General features: G+C 41.7%; 1 protein-coding gene across 1 annotated transcript; it reads left to right on the top strand.

Moving 5' to 3' along the window:
• Positions 1 to 3,149: 3,149 nt before the first annotated feature.
• Positions 3,150 to 5,297, top strand: LOC135496491 (uncharacterized). The gene has a single exon (XM_064785852.1). It carries the CDS (start codon positions 3,150 to 3,152, stop codon positions 5,295 to 5,297), a length of 2,148 nt encoding a protein of 715 aa, XP_064641922.1.
• Positions 5,298 to 23,348: the final 18,051 nt, after the last annotated feature.

Genomic DNA, 23,348 nt, shown 5'->3' with positions numbered 1-23,348 from the left:
TTAGTATAGCCAGAAAGGCTTTAAAAGATGCATAAGAAACCCCTCCTCCCATGCAACTCGTATGTTTCCAGTGACAACTTGGTCATAAGTGCCTTTGAAGCCTCTTTTGTGACGGCCTTCCGACGGTCCCTCATCGCTAGTGGATGCTGGATTGCGTCAAATCGCTGTCCGTGAGATGCGGCTCTTAAAATAAGCTTGTTATCGGTTCCTTGGCCTACTGTAGGGCCTTTTATTAACTACGGGGCATCGTACAACATGTTAATCATATTTAGTGGGGTCTGGCTCCCTTTGGAGGCCTATTTTGCAGAGATTTTCCAAGCCAGTGTGGCTCTGTTTTAGTTCCATTTCGTATTGCGAGGAGGCAGCACTAGTCGGCCGTCCCAGTGCGCGACCATGTGCTTCGTCTGTGACGTCACTGTCTTCGTCCTGTCACAACCAGCTGGTTGTGCCTTGGTTGTGCCTGTCTTTCTGGCACCAAGACAAGTCTTTGAAAAGGAATAATCAACAATCACATGTAAAATAATATAATTAAGGAGTCTTCTCTGCATATTTTAGATTTATTTAGTTTTTATTGTCAGTTTCTAATGTCCGCACATTTTTGTATCTTTTCAGATTTTACGCATTAGTATTACAGTCTCAATGTTGTAAACTCCAGTTCTCGTTCGTTATTTTGTCGAAGGGCCAGAGGCAGCTACAGTAAAATCTCTTTGATCAGAGAAGTCGGAAGTCGTTGAACCATGTCGTCCACCTCCAGTCGTAGAGCAGCAAGGCTAAAGATCGAAAGAATGAAGGTCGAGCTATTGTACTAGGAGAAGGAGGCTGAAGCAGCAATGCAAATGCAGCAGCTGGAGGCAAGGAGACAACGGCTGAGGCTAGAACGAGATATTAAGATGGAAGAAGCTGAGCTATCCGACTCGGTTGAGGGTTCTACTTCAACTTCAAGCAAATCTGTCGTTATGGAGAAGTTTCTTGAGGACACTGTCGCCTTTGGTCAGCCTCAAGGACAATCAGGCATTGCGAATGATCTCGGTTCTTATTCGTATGGGACATTTAATAACCTAAATTTGTTGGCTAACGTTTGTGATAGCACGCCAAACTGCGGGGTTGATGAGTGTACTACTGGATATGAACTGTTGTCAGCCTGTGGAGGTGAACCTGTCGAATCAAAGGGACTGAAACCTGAAGTGAAGTTTGACTCTAGAATAAATGCTCACACGCCAGCCTTCCAACCCAAAGCGGAGCACACGCTTGCTCCACCAAGTGGACACTGTGTCAATCTCTTGGATACGAGTTTTGCCAACCCTGTAGATGTTATGCAGAGACGGAGTCCTACCGAGCCAGGACTGTCAGACTTAATCACAGCTATTTCAGGCCAGCTAAGCCTTAGTCGCCTGCCTCCACCAGAACCGCCTGTTTTCTCTGGTGATCCGTTGTTGTATGCAGGATGGCTAGCCGCCTTTGAGACTTTAATTGAAAATAGAGCGATTCCCGCCCAAGAACGTATGCACTACCTACGCCGTTATGTAACGGGTCCTGCCAAGGGAGCTGTGGAAGGATACTTCCTAATTAGAGATGACTCTGCATTCGATGATGCCAAGGCAGTTCTACAGGAACGCTTCGGAGATGCCTTCGTAGTTGCCGATGCCTTCAGGAACAAGTTAGAAACGTGGCCGAAAATATCAGCTACGGATTGTCAAGCCCTTAGGAAGTTCTCAGACTTCTTGAGGCAGTGTGAAACTGCAATGAGGACTATCGGAAACCTGAGAGTATTGGATGACGATCGAGAGAACCGCAAACTTCTTGCTAAGCTCCCTGACTGGATGGTCAAGCGTTGGGCCCGTATTGTTGCTGATTGGAAGGAGAGACGTAAGGGTTTCCCACCCTTTACTGAATTCTCGAAGTTTGTCAAGAAGGAGTCCGACATTGCTAATGATCCAGTAACGTCATTCAGAGAACCCTTTCAAGTGAAGACCAACGATAAGGCTAAACCAATGAGTGCACGTACCATGTTGAACGACGTAACACCTGTCAACTCAGAGGGAAAAATGAAATCAGCTGTGCTCTGCATAATTTGCGAGAAACCTCATTCACTTGATGTATGCTATAAATTCCTAAAAAAAACTTTAGACGAACGAAAAGCGTTTATCAGAGAAAATCAGTTGTGTTATGGCTGCCTAGGTAAAAATCATCGGTCCAAGTTTTGTAAACAGAGACTTGTTTGTAAGACTTGTTCAAAGAACCACCCGTCGTCGCTCCACGGAGACAGAAAAGAACCTCAAGAGAAGACAGCCCCCAAGTCTCAGGAAACGTCAGACCCCAAGCCTCAGACTCAGAGTGGTATCAGCATGAGGAACTACACAACACATGGTTCCAATTTGAGTGCTATGATTGTGCCAGTGGTCCTTTCTCATAGAGACAATCCCGAGCTGAACCATGTTTGTTACGCCATGCTGGATACTCAGTCTGATGTCAATTTTATCCATGAAGAGACCAGGCAGAAACTCGGAGTCGACGGTGTATCAACTAAGCTCAATCTCTCAACCATGACAACCGAATGCCAGCTCATCGACACTCGGCGAGTAGAGGGACTGACCGTCAAAGGCTTAGATTGTGATCAGGAGATCGAACTGCACACAGCTTACTCCAGGTCGATCATGCCAGCAAATCGAAACCATATTCCCACACCAGAAGTTGCCAAAAGGTGGAGCCACCTGCGCTGCATTGCAGACAAACTGAAACCCCTCCTTGATTGTGAAGTCGGACTTTTGATAGGTTACAGCTGTTAAAGGGCTCTTGCACCCAGAGATGTAATATGTGGGGCTGGGCAGGAGCCATTTGCGCAGAGAACCGATCTTGGATGGGGCATCATGGGACTTGTTAGCCAACCAAGTAATAGTGAAGACAACATAGGAAGCAGCCATCATGTCGTGGTGTGTGATGTCCCCGAAGAACTGTCAACGTCGACCGACCCTGCAGAAATCGAGAGCCAAGTGACTGTCTGCCTTAGAACTAGCGTCAAAGAAGTCATCACCGTGTTGGAGTCTGATTTCATTGAAACTACGTCCCGCCAACCGTACTCAGTAGAAGACACATAGTTTCTGCATAAGATCGAGCAAGGAATCCACCAACGAGCAGATTCCCACTACGAAATGCCGTTGCCCTTCAAAGGTTCAGATCCCGTCATGCCAAACAACAAAGCTGCTGTTATGAATCGATTGAATCAGATAAAGGCCAAGTTCAAAGCCAACCCACAGTACAAAGAACATTACGTTGAGTTCATGAGAAAAATAATCGATGATGGTGATGCAGAACGTGTTAGCCCGGTCGATGTAAGAAGTGACCGTGGTCGTGTATGGTACCTCCCACATTTTGCCGTGTATCATCCGAAGAAGCCTACAAAAGTTCGAGTTGTCTTCGATTGCAGTGCCAAATATTCAGGCCAATCTCTCAACGATCATCTGCTGCAAGGACCAGACATGGTAAACTCGCTGATGGGTGTTTTATGTCGCTTTCGCCAAGAACAAGTTGCCGTAACATGTGATGTTGAGCGCATGTTCCACCAATTTAAAGTGAATGAAGAACACAGGAATTACCTACGATTCCTGTGGTGGCCAAACGGAGATGTTGACAGCGAACCTGCAGAATATAGGATGAATGTTCATCTTTTTGGAGCCAGGTCTTCTCCAGGATGCTGCTCATTTGGACTGAAGAGAATAGCTCAAGACAACGAGCAGGAACTAGGCACCGAGGCGGCAGATTTCATCAGGCATAATTTTTATGTAGACGACGGTTTAAAATCGATCACCACAGATGAACAGGGTATAACTTTGGTACAGTCATCACAGGCCATGTGTGCAAACGGAGGCCTACGTTTGCACAAAATCGCATCAAACTCTTCCCAAGTATTACGAAGTGTACCGGAAAACGATCGATCGCAGAAGGACAGTGAATTACCCGTGAGCATTAATGGCACTGGATATCCGATAGAACGAGCGCTAGGGGTATACTGGTGTATTGAAGCGGACACGTTTGAATTCAGAATAACCCTCAAAGACAATCCACTGACTCGCCGTGGTGTACTGTCCACGATTGGTTCAATATACGACCCCCTGGGGATAGCAGCACCCGTTCTCCTCGTAGGAAAGCAAATTCTACAAGATCTTTGTCGAGAAAACGCAGATTGGGATACCCCCCTAGAAGAAGGTTTAAGGACCAGGTGGGAGTGTTGGAGGGATGAGTTGCCCATGTTGGAGAAGATAGCCGTCTCTAGGTGCCACAAGCCCAAGAACTTTGGTGAGGTGAAGTGCATCGAGTTACATCATTTGTCGGATGCAAGTTCCACAGGCTACGGACAGTGCTCGTACGTCAGAATGGTGAATGCGAGAGATGAAGTTCATTGTAGTTTCGTGATGGGAAAGGCAAGAGTGGCCCCACTCAAACCTGTCACGATACCTCGACTTGAATTGACCGCCGCCCTGGTATCAGTAAAAGTAAGCGCCATGCTGCAGAAAGAGATGGACTACATGATAGACTCAGAGACATTTTGGACCGACAGCAAGGTCGTCCTTGGTTACATAGAGAATGAGGCGCGAAGATTTCATGTATTTGTGGCCAACCGGGTCCAAGAGATACGAGACCACACAGATCCAAAACAGTGGCGCCACGTCCCAGGGATAGAAAACGTAGCTGATGAAGCATCTCGTGGCCTGAGAGCTGAGCAACTGGCGAATGGTACTGCAGGTTGGCTCAAGGGACCACGTTTTTTATGGCAACAGGAGCTACCCCCAAAGCCTACTCGAGACGCCGAGTCCACATTGCAAAGCGACGATCCTGAAGTTAGAAAGGTGCACACCTTGAAGACCACCAAGGTTAGTTTCGCATCAACTGCAGAGAGAATGTCCCGGTTCTCATCCTGGTTCAAAGCCAAGTCCGCCGTCGCTACCTGTCTCAACTGTAGGAAACATCTGCTCACCAGGTCAAGGAAACAAGATGCAACTGTTGAAAATGCACTGCGGTTGAAAGCTGAGGACATAGAGGAAGCTGAGAAAGTAATCATCAAAGCAGTCCAAGCAGAGGCTTTTAGAGATGAGATTACCACCTTGAAGCAACTCCAGGCAGAAGACGTCACTGGGGGAGCGAGGCATGGTATTAAGGCCAGTTCACCGCTGTATAGACTAGATCCTTTCATAGATGAGGAAGGAATCGTCAGAGTAGGAGGTCGAATCGGGAAAGCAAATTACGCCCTTGCCATCAAACATCCGGTCATCTTGCCAAGAGTGTCCTCAACATCTCGCTGATGAATTTTGGCAGAGATGGCGCAAGGAGTACATGCAAAATCTACAAGTCCGTCAGAAATGGATCCGTCCCCAACGAAACATGGAGCCAGGTGATATCGTTATCGTGAAAGATGACAATGCCCCACGGAATCTGTGGAAGCTTGCTAGAGTTGTTGAAGTCAACCCAGGTGATGATCATCTCGTCAGGAGCGTCAAGGTACTCGTTGGTGACCCGACAATCGATGCCCAAGGAAAACGTACGACGAAGGAGTCATACTTGGAACGGCCAGTGCAAAAGCTGGTATTGCTAGTTGAAAATGAAAATTCTGAGGAAAAACAGGGTGAAGTGCTAGTAACCTCTCCCCTTGCTAATTAGTGTGAAGTGTCGGGTCTTTCTACGTGTTTTTGAATTCCGCAGAATGCTCTCAGTTCTCTTGAGAATCAACCTGAAATTTAAATTTCATCCCTCAGTTGTTGCACTGAGTCTTAGTTGTCTAAGTTTGTCCTTTTCAATAGTTTGGGTTTTCTCCTGAGCCTGTTCTGCAGAAGTCGATTACACCTAGTTAGCCACTTCAGAAATGTTCGCCATTCTAAGAAAGAATCGCTATCAGTGACTTATTTAGTGTGATTATGAATGTAGAAGCGCCGGCTTCTCCATTGACATTGATATAGACAATGCAGCAGTTAGAGTTAGAGTTAGAGTTGACCAGTATAAAGCACTAAGTGTAGTGCTCAGGACACTTAATGGTGTTTCTTTGGACAATTATTATTTGGACAATGATTTTTTGTGTCGCTTGAAAATTGCGAGTTGCAATTTTGGGGGAGTGTAAATGCCCGTCCCTTTCCCGCAAAACTCCTAATTTATTCCGGATACGGAACTACAAACATTTCTGTGCATGCGCTGTGAAGTGGTTCTCAATGCACGCTTTTGCCACTGCGTGATTTTTATGGCTGTCTGAGCCCTTCGACTTTCGCCAATTTACGTATCATAAAATGAGAACCAAAGAGGTTAGTATAGCCAGAAAGGCTTTAAAAGATGCATAAGAAACCCCTCCTCCCATGCAACTCGTATATTTCCAGTGACAACTTGGTCATAAGTGCCTTTGAAGCCTCTTTTGTGACGGCCTTCCGACGGTCCCTCATCGCTAGTGGATGCTGGATTGCGTCAAATCGCTGTCCGTGAGATGCGGCTCTTAAAATAAGCTTGTTATCGGTTCCTTGGCCTACTGTAGGGCCTTTTATTAACTACGGGGCATCGTACAACATGTTAATCATATTTAGTGGGGTCTGGCTCCCTTTGGAGGCCTATTTTGCAGAGATTTTCCAAGCCAGTGTGGCTCTGTTTTAGTTCCATTTCGTATTGCGATGAGGCAGCACTAGTCGGCCGTCCCAGTGCGCGACCATGTGCTTCGTCTGTGACGTCACTGTCTTCGTCCTGTCACAACCAGCTGGTTGTGCCTTGGTTGTGCCTGTCTTTCTGGCACCAATACAAGTTTTTGAAAAGGAATAATCAACATTCTAAAATACCTTGGTACCGTAAAGTCAACTTTTAAATGGAAAATGCATAAGCCTCGTTCTGAGAGTGTAGTGTTTTGGACACGCAACCAAGATGCTCTACCAAAGTTCCCTCGGGTTGCACTAAAATGTGGAAACCATGCACACAGCTCACTTCAGAAGTTTGAGGCTCTCAAAACACTACTTCAAACACAAATCAGCCAAGAAAGCATCAACCACCCTAAGTTTTTTAATGAACACTACACATATTTGCTGAGAAAAACGCTCCAAATAGCCCATTTGCGCGGGTGTCTATAAACCGAAGATCGAAGACCGAAGATCGAAGATAGAAGACCCACCCAAAACTATAAAACGAAGATCCCCCCAACTATAAAAGGAAGACCCTAATGTCAACTATAAAACGAAGATCCCCCCATCTATAAAAGGAAGACCCTAATGTCAACTATAAAACGAAGATCCCCCAACTATAAAAGGAAGACCCTGATGTCAACTATAAAACGAAGATCCCCCCAACTATAAAAGGAAGACCCTAATGTCAACTATAAAACGAAGATCCCCCCAACTATAAAAGGAAGACCCTAATGTCAACTATAAAACGAAGATCCCCCAACTATAAAAGGAAGACCCTGATGTCAACTATAAAACGAAGATCCCCCCAACTATAAAAGGAAGACCCTGATGTCAACTATAAAACGAAAATCCCCCCATCTATAAAAGGAAGACCCTGATGTCAACTATAAAACGAAGATCCCCCAACTATAAAAGGAAGACCCTAATGTCAACTATAAAACGAAGATCCCCCCAACTATAAAAGGAAGACCCTGATGTCAACTATAAAACGAAGATCCCCCCAATAAATATTCATAATCATATTCATATTCATATTCCGCTTATTATTAAATGTCAAGGGTCCATAAATAACTTTATACCTCTGTCAGTCTGCGCAGCAGCTGCCTGCTGTTCATGCATAGGCTGTACCGAAAGGGGCTGGCTGGTTTGGTTGGCCAAACGCCGCCAATGTCGATTATGTAAAGACAACTTCACAATAATATTGATACCTGCTAAATCTTCATTAACCATGCTATTACCTGTATCATTATTGTCACTGGTAGAATCCATTTCGTCCCGATATATTTCGACAATTGAACCGGGCATTTCGCAATCTTGACACTAGAGGCGCTGATTTCGTCACTTTCGCAATGCATTCGAAGAACCTCCGTTGGCGTCGTGATTACGTTCGGTTGACTATTCACCCAGCGGAATAGGAAAAAGTAGGCCTATCATCCTGAGCTTGAGGGCATTTCCAATCAAACGTGAGGCGGAGAGAGTAAAAAAATCAATGTGCAGCCAAAGGCGTGGTCAAGGTGGTTGGGGTCCGTGGGCGGGCACGTTTGTGGGTGTGGATCAGGGGAGGGTACTCTTCCACTTTTTTCCTTGTGCTTGCAAGCTGACTCGGGTTGATATCTTCAGAGGACTACAATAACGATTACACTGGATCGGTGTAGAAGTTCAAAATGTCCTAGGATAGAATGTCCGGGAAACAAAGGATTCTATTATGCGCTTCAATCTCTGAGCTATTGCATTGTCAGTCATGGTCTCGATAGACCAGATGATAGGACCACAAAACTATTATTATTATAGCAGAATACAATAGGGCCGGACACTTTTTCCAGGGGACATTTTCTACTTTTACACCGGCAGTTCGTACTGGTCGGGGCGCACGGTCGGAGCGCATAACGGGGACGTCAAAGGCAGATGTTCGGTAATTCAAAGCATTGCCTGCACTAAAAAGGGTAGGGCCTAAATGCGGGGCCTATGGTAGGGTGGAAGTGAAGTGGAGAGGCGGGGACGGGGGCGGGCGGGCGCCCGGGGAGCGGGGACGAGCGGGCAGTGACCATTTATTAAAACAAAAGATCAACAACCTAACCTCCTTCACTATAACGGACTCCTGATTGGCTGTTCATTAATAGTAGAATGCCAACGATATAAAGGCCAGATGTCAATCGTACATATACCAGGTTTGTTTGGAGGAGACTACGTTGCTATGTCATATAACTTCTGACAAAGAATTTCGGTCCGATCTGGTTGACGGAAAATCTAGGTAAAAAAAGCAACGGAAAAAAAGACAACGGAAAAAAAGCCCGGTAAAAAAGACAACAGTAAAAAAGACAACGGGTAAAAAAGACAACAGGTAAAAAAGACAACGGAAAAAAAGACAACAGGTAAAAAAGCAACGGAAAAAAAGCAACAATCTAGGTAAAAAAGGCAACGGGTAAAAAAAGCAACGGAAAAAAAGACAACCATCTAGGTAAAAAAGACAATGGGGAAAAAGCAACGGGAAAAGATAATATAATGATAACTTCTAATTCGACCCTATAAATTCATTCAGAACTTTTGTCAGGGGTTGAACTGATTGGGAGCAACTAACTTTCTATTAAAAGGATGAAGAGGTCGACGGTGACAGGTATAAAAATAATTGGGTCAATCAAAATTGAAGCGAAATTTCAAATTATGCAAAAATAGCAAACTGGAGTGGCAGACCACCGAAAAAAGTGTTCAAAAGTAGTGTAAACAGGCCTTTACTGTCAGGAATAAGCAGAATTCATATTCCGACGCGAGACTTCCCCAATCAAAGACATGTTGTTGACAATTTGTTGATCCATCCCTTTATTTTGTCAGAGGAGTACAGACCAACTCAGGCGCATCTCTTCAACCAAAATGGTGTTCGACCAAGGACGGGCCTACACTCGCCAAATAGAGCGATGATAAAAATATTGAGTTGAGAGCTGAGCGTCAACTTGGACATTATTATCTCTCAAATCATATTGGGCAATTGTAAAGCAAACTTGTACATGTACAATGTAGAAGGAAACCGGATACGACAGAGGAAACTGCCCACTCTATGACATAAAGTGCCGGACAGATCAATGATGATTTTCCTCCCTTTAATGAAGCTTTGTTGGCTAATAAGATGGAACCCTTCCTCTGGAAATGAGGCAATACTGAATACTAGTAAATCAGTACAACTAATTTGGCTGTAGTGTGAAAGTTAATTGGGTCCTCTTTGATAGTAGTCATCTCTTTTACCTGTTGTCTTTTTTACCTAGATGGTTGTCTTTCTTTCCGTTGCTTTTTTTACCTGTTGTCTTTTTTACTGTTGCTTTTTTACCTGTTGTCTTTTTTTCCGTTGCCTTTTTTACCGTTGCCTTTTTTACCTGTTGTCTTTTTTACCGGGCTTTTTTTCCGTTGTCTTTTTTCCGTTGCTTTTTACCGATTCTTTTATATCAGCTCTTGTTGATAATTTTGTAATGTTTCAGTGTCGGTTGTAATTTAGATAAGAAGTTAGAGTGACGTGGATAATAAATAATGTAAATATACTTATATCTTAGTTGGTTTAGTCTTTGGGTTCGAGTTCAGAGTTGCGAAGTTTATACGTACCGCTACAATATCATAAACATCATCATCATCATCATCATCGTCAAAAATCAGAGTTGATTTCAACCCTCACAGGTCTTCATTTCATGAATAAATGAACTATTTATATGCATGTGAATAATAATAATAATATAATAATAAATGATAAACTTTTATTTATGATTAAGGCCATCGACTCCTCACAATAACACAAATTAATATATCAAGCAATACAACTCAAGATGACAAAACAAAGTAATATAATTAGAATTCAAGTCTCTTACCCCTACTCTTGTATAGAAAAATTGACAAACTATGCAAGGTTTCTGCACGCTTACTATTCCTTAAGGAGACAAAGGAATATCTCGTCGGCTCGGAGAAAGGTAACAATCTGGTACTAAGATCTTGTAAAAATACACATGCATTCAAAACATGAAATTCATCGTCCAATTCGTTTCTATTGCAATAGCGACAAACAACTATTTTCCTTGTGTGGGTGTCTCTAAATAAGCCACACCTAAAACTTGCCGATGCATTCGTAAAATGCTTAACTGTTGTAACGTTCAGATACCACTCTGATTCTAGCAGATTTTTATAGTATTAGTAACATGATAAAGTAAATGACTGACCTAGTTTATTCGACCATCCCTGACGATCCACATCATACACTCGTTGAGAATATAAGGAAATAAAAAGCGCCTCATTTCTACACCTTGATTCAGCCATACATACTGAAAACCTACACTACATAATATTTTTCTAATGTCAGAGGCCCACTTTGTTGTACCGTTTTCTAAATCCTGGACTTGCATTTGGTAGGCTAGTTTTGCGTATCTATCTGACGGCATTCCTAGCACTCTAAACCAATACATGTACTTTATACATTTAATTTTCGTATTACAACTACTGTATACGTTGCATTTGCTGGCCACCACATGAAGACCAGAATAGGCCTATATTACTCCTTATACGTGTTTAAGGCCACGAGGAGAGTTCCATTTGTCACCATTCACTGAAATGTTGTATAATAATTTTGGAAGCTACGGATTGCCCTGTCAGCAGTCTGCTGGCACACTGACATTAACTGTCAATGAAAGTTAGGCCTTTGAAAACAATCTTATGCAATATTGATTAGCAAGATGTTGAGGCCAAGGCAGTTGATGTTGTCAGCATGCTTGTAAGGACAATTCTTTTTCTCCTGATTTTGCACCGTCTTTGGTGCAAGGACAATGGGAATGGAGCTGAGGAGGACCGTAATGAAAATGATGCTGTTGGTGATAATGAAAACGTCGTAATTCCTCGCAGACTGAACGCCTACTCATTAGATATTCGTATCAGGCGACTTGATGAGTACCATGAGCTGAACATTGCAAGGCCAAATGGGATTACTCCTTCAGAATATGGACAGCTACGTGGCATTCCCCGAAGGACCATTGCGCGATGGATACAGGAAGAGGATGAATTGCGCGAGAGACACCGAGAATCCACATACAGATTGCGACAGATGCAAAGGCTAAGGCAACATGGAATTGATGGCACAGGTTAGTTATCCTGATGACCTTGGTGCATCGGGGAAATGAATCAGGTGAATGAGGTGAAATGTAGTTGGGGGCTGGTAGGCCCGCAGGTGATGTGGCCCTTACGATTTTCCTCTCTCATTTCAGGTAGATGGCCAGAGGTAGAGAGACTCTTAAATGATTGGTTCCTACAGTGTCGAGAACATGGTCTTCCAATAGCTGTGAGTGACCTGATGTTCCAGGGTGAACGGTTCTTCAACATTTGGTGGCACGATCTTTCTGAGGAACAGAGAGAACATTGGATGGAACTGCGCCCTCATCTCATACCATTTTCAGCATCAAGTGGATGGTTACAAGGTTTCTTGACTCGTCATGGTATTAGCTACAGGAAGACTTGCAAAGACTCTACATCAATACCGCTCAATGCTGCAGAGTTGGTAACGGCATTTCAAAATGAGGTCCGAAACATTATCAATGATAATGGAATACAGATTATCGTCAACATGGATGAAACTTTTGTTCTTTGGGACATCGCACCCACGTACACGTACTCTTTGAAAGGTTTGAAACAAGTGGACATACGAACTTCGCGAGGAAATGCAAAATTAGGGTGTACGGTGACTTTAGCAATGACTGCGTGTGGGGGAAAACTCCCTGCAAGCATAATTTTCAAGGGTCTGCGCGATGATGGTCCAGAAATCGCTCGACTTCGGGCAACTGCTCCCAATGGTGTGCGGGTAACGGGCTCGCAAACAGGCTGGGCAAGTTGGCAGACACTGATTGCTTGGGTAAATGATTGCCTCATATCGTTTGTGGGAGACAACTTTCCATTCCTCCTAATTTGGGACATGTTCCCAGCGCACCGGCATCAACAAGTGCGTGACCATGTAGAGGACGCTCCCGGGTCCATAGGGCTGATACCAGGGAGATGTACCTGGTACAACCTTTGGATCTGACCATCATCCGCAGCTTCAAATGTACAATGAGACGCCTATGGAAGGAGTGGAAAATTGAGAACAATGACATTCATGGTCGTTCCCCACAAATCACCAGGGATGCTGTAATTCAGATGGTATCAACTGCCTGGGAGAGAATTGCCCCAGAAGCAATCAATACAGCATGGAGAGTGAGTGGGCTTGAAGGTAATCAAGAAAATCCGCCTCATCAAAATGATGAGGTACACTTTGAAGTTGATGCTGATAATTATGAAGATGATCTTCATTTTCTTGAAGATTTCGATGAGTGAGATTGATAGGGTAATGCTCTCCAATAAAGCCCCGTGTGTTCAAATCAATGTGTTATTATGTCAGTTTTTCCCACAGGCCTAGGCCTAATTCCCTGAACAATGCAGTTGATCTATGAAGGCCTAAAACATGTATAAGGAGTAATATAGGCCTATTCTGGTCTTCTTGTGGTGGCCAGCAAATGCAACGTATACAGTATGTTTCGCTCTACCACAATCACCCAACACTGCAGTATTATGAGCTTGCGTTGACACGGCCATATGTCGCTTACAACAATACAGTTGTACTCGTTCAATACATTGGTATTCTTCATTTCCCCAGATCGCTGAACCGTACGTCATAACAGGCTTAATCTTTGTGTCAAAAATCTTAAAGAACATTGTTTGGTAGGTTGCCAAAGTTGTCTCATGAACGAAAACAACCAGTGGCGGCTCCTTCACCTTTGTCCGCCCTGTAACTTGCCATATTCGTACATGGGGCCTGATGTAAACCTCACCCCTAGGTATATATACTCGTCCACAATCTCCAATTCTTGCCCAGAGTATGTCCATGTTTCAGAGGCTGCAACTCTACCTCCTTTTCTTAATACCATAATCTTACTTTTCGTTGAATTTACCTTCAAACCCCATTCTCGATTGTGCTCCTCTAGAATATTTAATAAAGCTTGTTAAGTACTTTTGTTGTCTGAGAAGAACACGATGTCATCAGTAAATAATAATAGATGTATTCTAGGTTTATCTTCACCGAGCCATGTCCCTCGAAGGCCACTTCTTCTATTTTTCCAGTAAGTTCATTTATATATAGTGAGAACAACAATGGGCTTAAAATACATCCTTGTTTCAAACCCAATGTACTATCGAAATACTCGGAACATTGTTGACCAACTCTGACACATGTCTGTACACACTTATAAATTGCCTTTATGGCATTTAAAAGTTTTCCATTTATTCTCTTCAACTCCAGCAACCTCAATAATTTACCTCTGTTCACAAAATCAAAGGCTTTTGAAAAGTCAATAAAGGTACAGTAAAATCATCTGTGGCATCCGCCCAAAATCTTAACCTGCTGCTCAAAACCTTCACATATTCTTTACTTACAATACTAAATGGTGATATACCTCGGTAGTTGTCCAATTTTGAAGCATCTCCCTTTTTAAAAAGTGGGATCACAATTGATTTACTCCATTCCATTGAAAAAAATAACCAACATCAAAAGCGACATTCAATAATCTAGTCAAGACCGTCAATGTACATTGTAACCACATTTTATAAATTCTTGAATAATCATATCCGGTCCAGATGCTTTACCTGCTTTCAGGGATTTTATCTCACTGTCCACTTCTTCCTCAGTAATTGATGAACTACGTATTTCATCAATCAACAAGTTAGGTATTTCAGAATTTGTATCAACACGATTGACGTCTCCCACGATTACCACTGGGATCCTTTCATCAATAACATTAACATTGTCGTCACTGGCAACTCCATCGTCAACATTATGTAGCCGTTCAAAATATTTTGCCATTTCCCAATACTAATTTCATTACCGCTTTTCTGTGACAGATTTGTATTCTTTATCCATTTCCAAAAGGAATTTGAATTAACATCACTACCCGTTTGCTCTAGCCTCTCGGCATTCATCGCCTGCCACCTATGCTTTTTGGCTCTACACAATGCTTTAAGTTGAGTACGTGTTGTCCTATAGGAAAGGAAATCGACGTCTGACCGACTCCTTCGAAAACGGCCAAGTAACACATTACACAGTCTCTTCAACTTTTTACAGTCTATATCAAACCAAGATTTACCCAGATTATAGCCTTTTTTTCTCCATAAACCTTCTTGCAGCTCTCACCAGCACTACACAATTCCTGAGTAAATAGACTCACAGCTTTATCAATGCACTCTTCGGGTTCAATGCCAATTCCTATGTCCCCTAAACATACTAAGGTTTCTTCTAGACCTGCTGCAGCATCAGATTGCAAAGCTTGGACATAGAGATCTTCTAAATTTTCACCCCAAACAAACCTGTGCTCGTTGGTAGGCCTACTCAATTAATTTTCGATAACAGTCTCACTTTCCAGCTTACCGTGGAATATGGTGACTAAAGGCATAATGTGACGATTCAACTTTCGCTTCAATACCAAAGTTCGCAACTTCTGAAAACAGCTGTGATGAAATAATGAAATAATCTATCACACTTTTACCATTTCCTTCGATAAATGTGAAATTGCCTATACCAGCATCTTGACCGCTTCGACCATTCAGAATTTGAACACCATAGTTTTTGCACAGGGCTACGAGGTCTCATCCTCTGCGGTTACCCATACTATCCTGTGAGGTACGTGTCAATTCAATAAAGCCATTTACAACTGCTTCAATAAAAAAAACCCAAGTGACTCCATATCCCTTTGTCTCCTGCTGTCTGTATCATATCATCATATCTGATTGTCATCCGGGTCAAATAGTTCTGTAGTACGCGCATTAAAGTCACCAGTCAATATAAAGTATACTTGGTCCTACGCCAAATTCAGTAATGACAGAGTATCTTCTAAGATATATATTCCACTTATTGTTGGATCAGTGAACAAAGGGGAACCCGGGGCGGAATGTATGTGCACACGAAAAGAACGTCTTTATAAACACCAAAGACGGCTTTTGAGATTCGAAGGATAACCATTATTCCTCGTTTGCTCACGCATTCTTGTAACGTATTTTACCAAAACTTTTCTCACACACACGACAACTCCGCCCATTGGCCTGCCTCCCCGTTTTGATTCTGTGGCATTGGATGCATAACTTGCATAACCTTCGAAATGAACAACCGGGTCAGTTTGGTCCACACACTATGTTTCTGTTAGACAGAAAATATCATTCTCATCAAGAAACTTTAAAAATGTCTCGTCAGCAAATTTGTTTTTTAGACCCTCTACATTCCATGACATGAGGCAAACTTTCTCAGCATCATTGCATTTTTTTAATTGACTCAAACATAACGGACCGGCCTAACCGTTATTCCGCATCGTTCTCATTCTCATTATTCTCCTGGCTCCCATCGTCTCGCCCGTTCCAATTGAAAACAAATGATTTTTGTACTTGTCTGATACGATTGTTTTCGACATCAAACATCAGCACAATCTTACGTTTTCTATCGTTCTCCACGACCAGAAATTATTTCACCGAACTGTCTTAATATTTTACCCCCCCCCCCTCTCTTTAGTATCCTGAAGGATTTTTCACTTATCTTTTTAGGATAACTTGATAAAGCATGATTTCAATAATCATAGTAAACCACTTCAATATTGAACCCAAATTTCAATATTGAACCCGAACTTCGATATTGAACCCAAATTTCAATATTGAACAAGGACTTCAATATTGAACCTAAATTTCAATATTGAACAAGGACTTCAATATTGAACCCCCGCCTCCATCACTCAATCAGTCATGCGTGTTGAGCATGACATCCTACATTTCTGAGAAGACTTCAGTTTGTAAGGGATCGTCTAAGGCATGATATACAGTATGTTGCAATATTCAATAAAAATATTTTTCATGCAATATTGATTTTTGTTCATTCATCGTTTCATTTTTGATGCAATGTTACACTTTTTTATGCAATGTTAAAATTTCCATTCAATGTGTGTTCATATTTGATGCAATGTTACATTTCTTTATGCAATGTTTACTCGATAATTGTTCATTCAATATTTCATATTTGATGCAATAATTCACTTTTTTCATGCAATAATGCTCAAATTTTCATTCGATAGTTGCCCTGATAATTGATCATTCAATGTTTCGTATTCGATTCAATGTTTCACTTTTTTATACATACATACATACAAATAGCATTTATATAGCGCAAAATCCAATTAGAAAAATTGCTCAGCTGCGCTTAACAAAAACACTGTTCAAATAGTTTGGTTTTTAATCTTCTTTTGAACTCGCTGACGGTGGAGCTGTTGCGGGTGTTAGTGTCCAGCGAGTTCCATAATTTGCTGGCATAAACTGTAAAGCTTCTGCCACCAAAAGTCTCAAGGCGATACCTGGGAGTCACCAACAACTCTTGGTTATCCGATCTCAGGGATCGCCCTGGGACATACGATGGCAGGATGTCCGAGATATATGATGGAGCCATGTTGTATTTGGCTTTGAACACCATGAGTAAAACCTTGAAATCGATACGATATGGTATCGGAAGCCAGTGGAGAGTTCTCAATAACGATTTCTAAATTTCATAAAATGATCATGTAATATTTGGCAATTATTCATTCAATGTCATGATGTTGGTGGAAACTTTTTCATTCAATATTTTGCGAAAATATTTATGCGAAAACTGCATTGTGGGTAATATTAGAAACGCGGACGCTGATTGGCTAATCTCGTGACGGGGAATAAGACAGACGTAGCAAAAGCTCCATTGTTTACATCAATGTCAATGTCAATGGCTGTATATGAATGAGACCAAACCATATAGTTGTGATTGTCGTGATAGCCTCCCTCCAAGCTCGTATCAAACGACATTGGAAAAAGTTGTGTACAATGTGCTAGTGGTATTGTAATCCTTATGAAAATAACTGAAAGAACACAGCTCTTAGATAAAAACACAACTTGTTCTCTTCACACCTGGACTCTGAATCCTTGAAATGACTCAAGTCACAAATCACAACAAACCCACATGTTTGATTGTTGACAAATACCATATTTGGGTAATGACATCACCAATCTAATTATAATATTGTAAACTGGCTTCTGATTGGTTGCTAAGGTCGCTAGGCAAATACCACATTGCATTATCCAAGATGTTTGCTCTTTAGCAGACAACCAACATGACCAAGGTAAACATCATCAAAACCTGCATTTTCTAACAGAATCCAATCAGTTATTACAGTATATCGCTCCTATTCCACTACACGAGATTAGCCAATCAGCGTTTTCGTTTCTAAGATTACCCACAATGCAGTTTTCGCATAAATATTTTCACAGATTATTGAAAGAAAAAGGTTGCGCCAACATTGAATGAATAATTGCCAAATATTGCATGAAAATTTAATCGTAATTGCATGAAGAAAATTGAAAACATTGCATCAAATATGAAACTTTGAATGCATATTATCGAATGAAAATTTGAACATTGCATGAAAAAAAGTGTAACATTGCATCAAAAATAAAACGATGAATGAACAATTATCAGGGCAATTATCAAATGAAAATTTGAATATTGAATGAAAAAAGTGAAACATAGCATCAAATATGAAACATTGAATGAACAATTATCGAGTAAACATTGCATAAAGAAATGTAACATTGCATCAAATATAAACACACATTGAATGGAAATTTTAACATTGCATAAAAAAGTGTAACATTGCATCAAAAATGAAACGATGAATGAACAAAAATCAATATTGCATGAAAACTATTTTTATTGAATATTGCAACATACCTATATCATGCCATAATCGTGCTCCTTTTCATGCTGTAGTATTAAATGCCGTAGTATTAAAAGACAATGTACACAATGTGGTGGAATACACGGGGGTTCAATATTGAAGTTCGGTTCAATATTCAATGTTGAAGCCAGTGGTTCAAATTGAAGTTCGGTTCAATATTGTAGTTCGGGTTCAATACTGAAGTTTAAGGTTCAATATTTAATGTTGAAGCCAGTGGTTCAATATTGAAATCCTGCTTTATTCAGTAATCCAACAAAGATAAATTAACAAATCATTCAAGACACTAAAGAGGGAGGTCAAATATTAAAGGAATTGGCCAATGGCAATTATGTTTGATTATTTTGATGTACGTAATTAATAAAGATTATATGCTTTACAATAAAATGTCATCCGTTTTTCAATCCAATGAGCCGTTTTGAAATAATCCGACTTAGAAGTGCCATCTGCAGAGCATTCTTCCAAAACGCTTCGTAAAATGAGATCGTGCTCCCGTGACGCGCGTGACGTCACTAAAGGAAAATGTCGGACGGCTGCCACTCTGATCTCCGCGGCGTCAATTTCAAGTTGAAAAATCTATAAAAATGGTCAATGAATGCGCTGTCTTCGGTTGCGGCAAGGCTTCTGAGCCCAATGTTAGGAGCCTTCCAAATTCCCCGACGATCTGCCCTCCACAAATGCTTGGAAACGGTTCGTCAGTCGAACTCGAGCTGGCTGGCCGGGGCCGATACCAAGTTCGCGAATTTGCAGCGAACATTTCAGGGAAACTTGCTTCAACAACTATATGGCATGGAGTATGAAATGTGTCTCCAAACTAGATATAAAGAGTTTTCAGATCCCAACAATTTACCCGAATGGTAATAGCCCGGCAACACTCGCCTCATCTGCCAATACGGCTGAAAATCTTGAGCAGGTTGCTCCATCGCCGTCGCCCGCGTCGGCCGCAGCTTCATCATCTTCCGTCTATCATACTCAGGCTCGAACATGTAAGGGACTGCTCCCAAAACAGGTGCGATGCCAGACACATCACTTTCCACATCAGAGAAATCCCCATCAGAGGAAACGTTCAATGACAATGAAGAAGAAGATGAAAGTTCGTTAAAGTCCGCCATGTTTGATTATGTTTTGGCGGGAAGCGCCCAAGGATTCCCTTTTGTGACGTCATCAGTGTATTCCCGGGGAAGTCGGAAATGAAAGTTTTTTTCGAGGGCACGCTTTTCAAAAAACACTTTTAGGTAAAAAATTGGCGATGGTAATGAAGTTATTTTGTTATATCATTTTAAGATAATGACTTAGAAAAGAGATAGAAGTTAAAAAAAACGGCCTTTAAAACAGTGCGCTAGAATAATGTATTTGTACGTTTTTTAATGTATGGTTGATGTTTTCTTATTTGAAAATATCTGATTTCAATATTGAAATCAACGGTTCATTATTGAAGTCAGGTTTGAATTTTTAATTTTGAATATTGAATGAGTCGTTTGGGCTTTCGTACATGGCCCTTTTTAGCTCACCTCTTAGCAGAGGTGAGCTTATCCCATACCGTCGCGTCCGTCGTCCGTCGTCGTAGTCGTCGTCGTCGTCGTCCGTCGTCGTCCGTCGTCCGTTAGCAGGGCACGTTTCGTAACTGTTAAAGCTATTGAGTTGAAACTTGGTACACATGTACCCTTATGTAATGACACATTGGAGACCAAGTTTCGGTCCGATTCGTTTCATGGTTTGGCCACCAGGGGGCCAAACGTTAAAAGTGAAAATATGCAATATCTCCCTTAATAGTAGTCGGGAAATTTTGAAAAAAATATGGTAGGTACTTCTAGCAAAGGTGCATCATATATCCTCCGGGTTTTTGATTTGACCTCCTTTTCAAGGTCACAGAGGTCAAATGGTGTAAATTGGCCGTTAGGATGTAACGACGGCACGTTTCTAAACTGCAATGACTATTGATACCAAATTTGGTACACATTTACCCCTTAGTCAGGTGATCTCAGGGACCGAAGTTTGGTCCAATAAGATTCACCACTTGACCACCAGGGAGCAAAATCCAAAAGCCTTAAAAATGTGATTATTCCTTAACTTCTTGCCCGATTGCCACCAATTTGATATCATGGGTACATCTAACCACCATACAGTATATGTCACACAGGTTTTTAATTTGACCTTCTTGTCAAGGTCACAGAGGTCCAATGGCGTAAATTCGCCGTCAGGCCGTAACTATGGCACGTTTCTTAACTGCAATGACTATTGATCACAAATTAAGTACACATGTACCCCTTGGTCAGGTGATCTCAGGTACCGAAGTTTGGTGCGATCTGATTTGCCGTTTGGCCTCCAGGGAGGGGGCCAAATCCTAAATTCTTCAAAATGCCATTATTCCTAGTAATGACTTGCCCGATTGGCACCAATTTTATATCATAGGTACATCTAATTCTAACAACCATTCAATGTGTCACCCGGGTCTTCTTTGATTAGACCTACTTTACAAGGTCACAGAGTTCGAATGTACTGTAAATTGGCCATTTTGGGGAAATTGTAATTGCTTGGACCTACATCAAACCTAACACTACATGACACAATACCATGCTCTTTATCCATCTTTCCTCCACATGAGGTGAGCACAATGGCCCTGACCATTTCATTTATTCAGCAATACCTCGAACGATTATGTTGTTTCGTTTTGACTGCCCCTCAATGTAATCCATCTTTCTCCTTAACACGACGTTTTCCTTCTTCAAGCTATCAGCATTTGTCAGTAGATTGCCATACGACTTCTGCAGCCCTTTCATCTCGTCCTTAATGGCTTTGACCTCAGTCATTTTATGTCATTTCTGACATCCTCGATCTGTTTTGTCACGTTCGCATTCATTAATTTCAATTCCTTCAAGACGTCTGCAACACTCGGCTCTGGAAGTAGCGACCCCTGTCTTGTATTTCTCCCCGGGCCGTGGGAGTCTTCGGTGGGCCTGGATTTATTAAAACAAAAAAGTGTAATATCTCGCTTATTGGTGACTTCCTCACAATGATATTTTATAGTAGGTACTCCCAGCAAAGATACATCACATATCCTACAGGTTTCTGATTTCACCTACTTTTGAAGGTCACAGAGGTCAAATGGCGTAAAAAGCCGTTTGAGTGTAACTATGGCACGTTTCTTAACTGCTAAAGCTATGAACTTGAAATTTGGAACACATGACTCCCTACCTGCCGACATCTATACATTCAATGATTGCTTGCTGATTGTGATGATTACAACTAATTTTAATTGTGTTTCAATTGACTAGTTGTTGTCATTTCCTTCATAAGACTTTGAAATTCAAAATTAATCAAATTTGACGTGATGCAAAGCATTAGGTATTAGCAGGGAGATTAATGATTAACCTGTTCTATTTTAGTTCTATTCGAGAAACACTGACCTGAGTGATAAGGCAAATTCTGCAGAGTGGCCTACCGGAACATGCAGTCAGGGTATCAATAAACAGTTATGCCAGGATGGACAAAATATGTACAGTGGCCAGCGCTTGCTCTTTGTTTTATTCTTTACTGACTGATGTTGTCAGTTTGAATTGCGTTCTGCATCTCTCCATGCGCCTGGCTTTGGTCCGACAGTGGCATTGGGTACGGGAGTGGGTAGGTGATATGCCTAATATGTGAGGGTCTTATTTGGAACAGGACCTGCTGTCACTGGTCTCAATGCATTGTGCAAAATAGCGTACTCCAATCAATCTATTGGGGGTTGCATGTAGATAGCATCAGCAATAAGTCCCTAAATGCAGTTAAAGGAAACTGCCCGGGAAAAAAAGGGGAGTTTTGCACGGCCCGGTCAAAACCTTAGGCGGGAATAAGGTTTCATTGATAAATATAAGGAGTTTCAAGGCCCCCAAATCACTTGTAAGGTTCAATAGATACTGGCCTTTCATTGGTTTACCGTTTGTGTATCATTTACATACTCTCATCTTGAAAAATATGACAATATTTACGATCACGTTATTGATTTTTGCAACATTTTCGGTAACGCGCCCCTTGCGGATCTGTAAGGTACCATTCGGATGCTTGAAAAATGCCTCGTCTCGTCCATTAGCTCGCGGATAAACGTATCAGGTTGACTGCAGCAACTTTTAATTGTTGGAGACAGAGAAGGAAGGAATATGATTATCAGTTTGATGAAAACTTTGCAAAGTTTCTTCTTGGGACTCGAAATCCATACTACTATTCTCTCCATTTTCCATTTTCTCCTCTCTCCAACTCACTACTATCGCTATTGACTGCGTAACATACACTAACATTCTTTCGCTATCATTGCTAACTTCATTTACAAGAACACTGGCCTCTTTGTAGCCGATTATGTAACCAATAGTGGAAACACCTGACAGCGCCGCCCGGCATGATCCACGTGCTACTGGCATATTTATAACTCGTAGTAAATAAGGTTGTAAAAATATGCAAATGAGATGCCGTATATGGAAACCATGACGTCACTAAGCAGTTCTTATTTCTGCTACGGGTGGCGCTGTTGCTTGCTTCTGGAGGCGCTATTCAACCTCTTTAATTTCGTGTTTAACCTTTAATAAAACTTCAGTAACGTTAGAAATTTAATGTAGCTCAATCATCGTGCCCATTTAACTAATGTATATTACATTTCAACTTTGCCCGCTCCATGGGTATATGCTAGTAGTTTTAAGTCATGGAAACGATGTAACATCAAGAGCAATATCTAACATTATCAGAAGCAGTGTATTAACACATACAATACCATCATTATCATCATCATAAATCAAATTTTATTACAACCCTCACAGGTCTTCATTTCATAAATAAATGAACTGTTGACATGCATGTGAATAGTGTGTAGATGTGCAGAATGATAATAGTAAACAACTTTGAAATTAATTGAAAGACGATGAACGGGTGCCATGTCATCATAGTTTATCACTTGCCATAG

This window comes from Lineus longissimus, chromosome 12 (assembly GCF_910592395.1).
Source record: "Lineus longissimus chromosome 12, tnLinLong1.2, whole genome shotgun sequence".
In the NCBI taxonomy this organism is placed as follows: Eukaryota; Metazoa; Nemertea; class Pilidiophora; order Heteronemertea; family Lineidae; genus Lineus; species Lineus longissimus.
The sequence above is the reverse complement of the archived record's forward strand: the minus strand, read 5'-3'. Positions and strand labels throughout refer to the sequence as shown.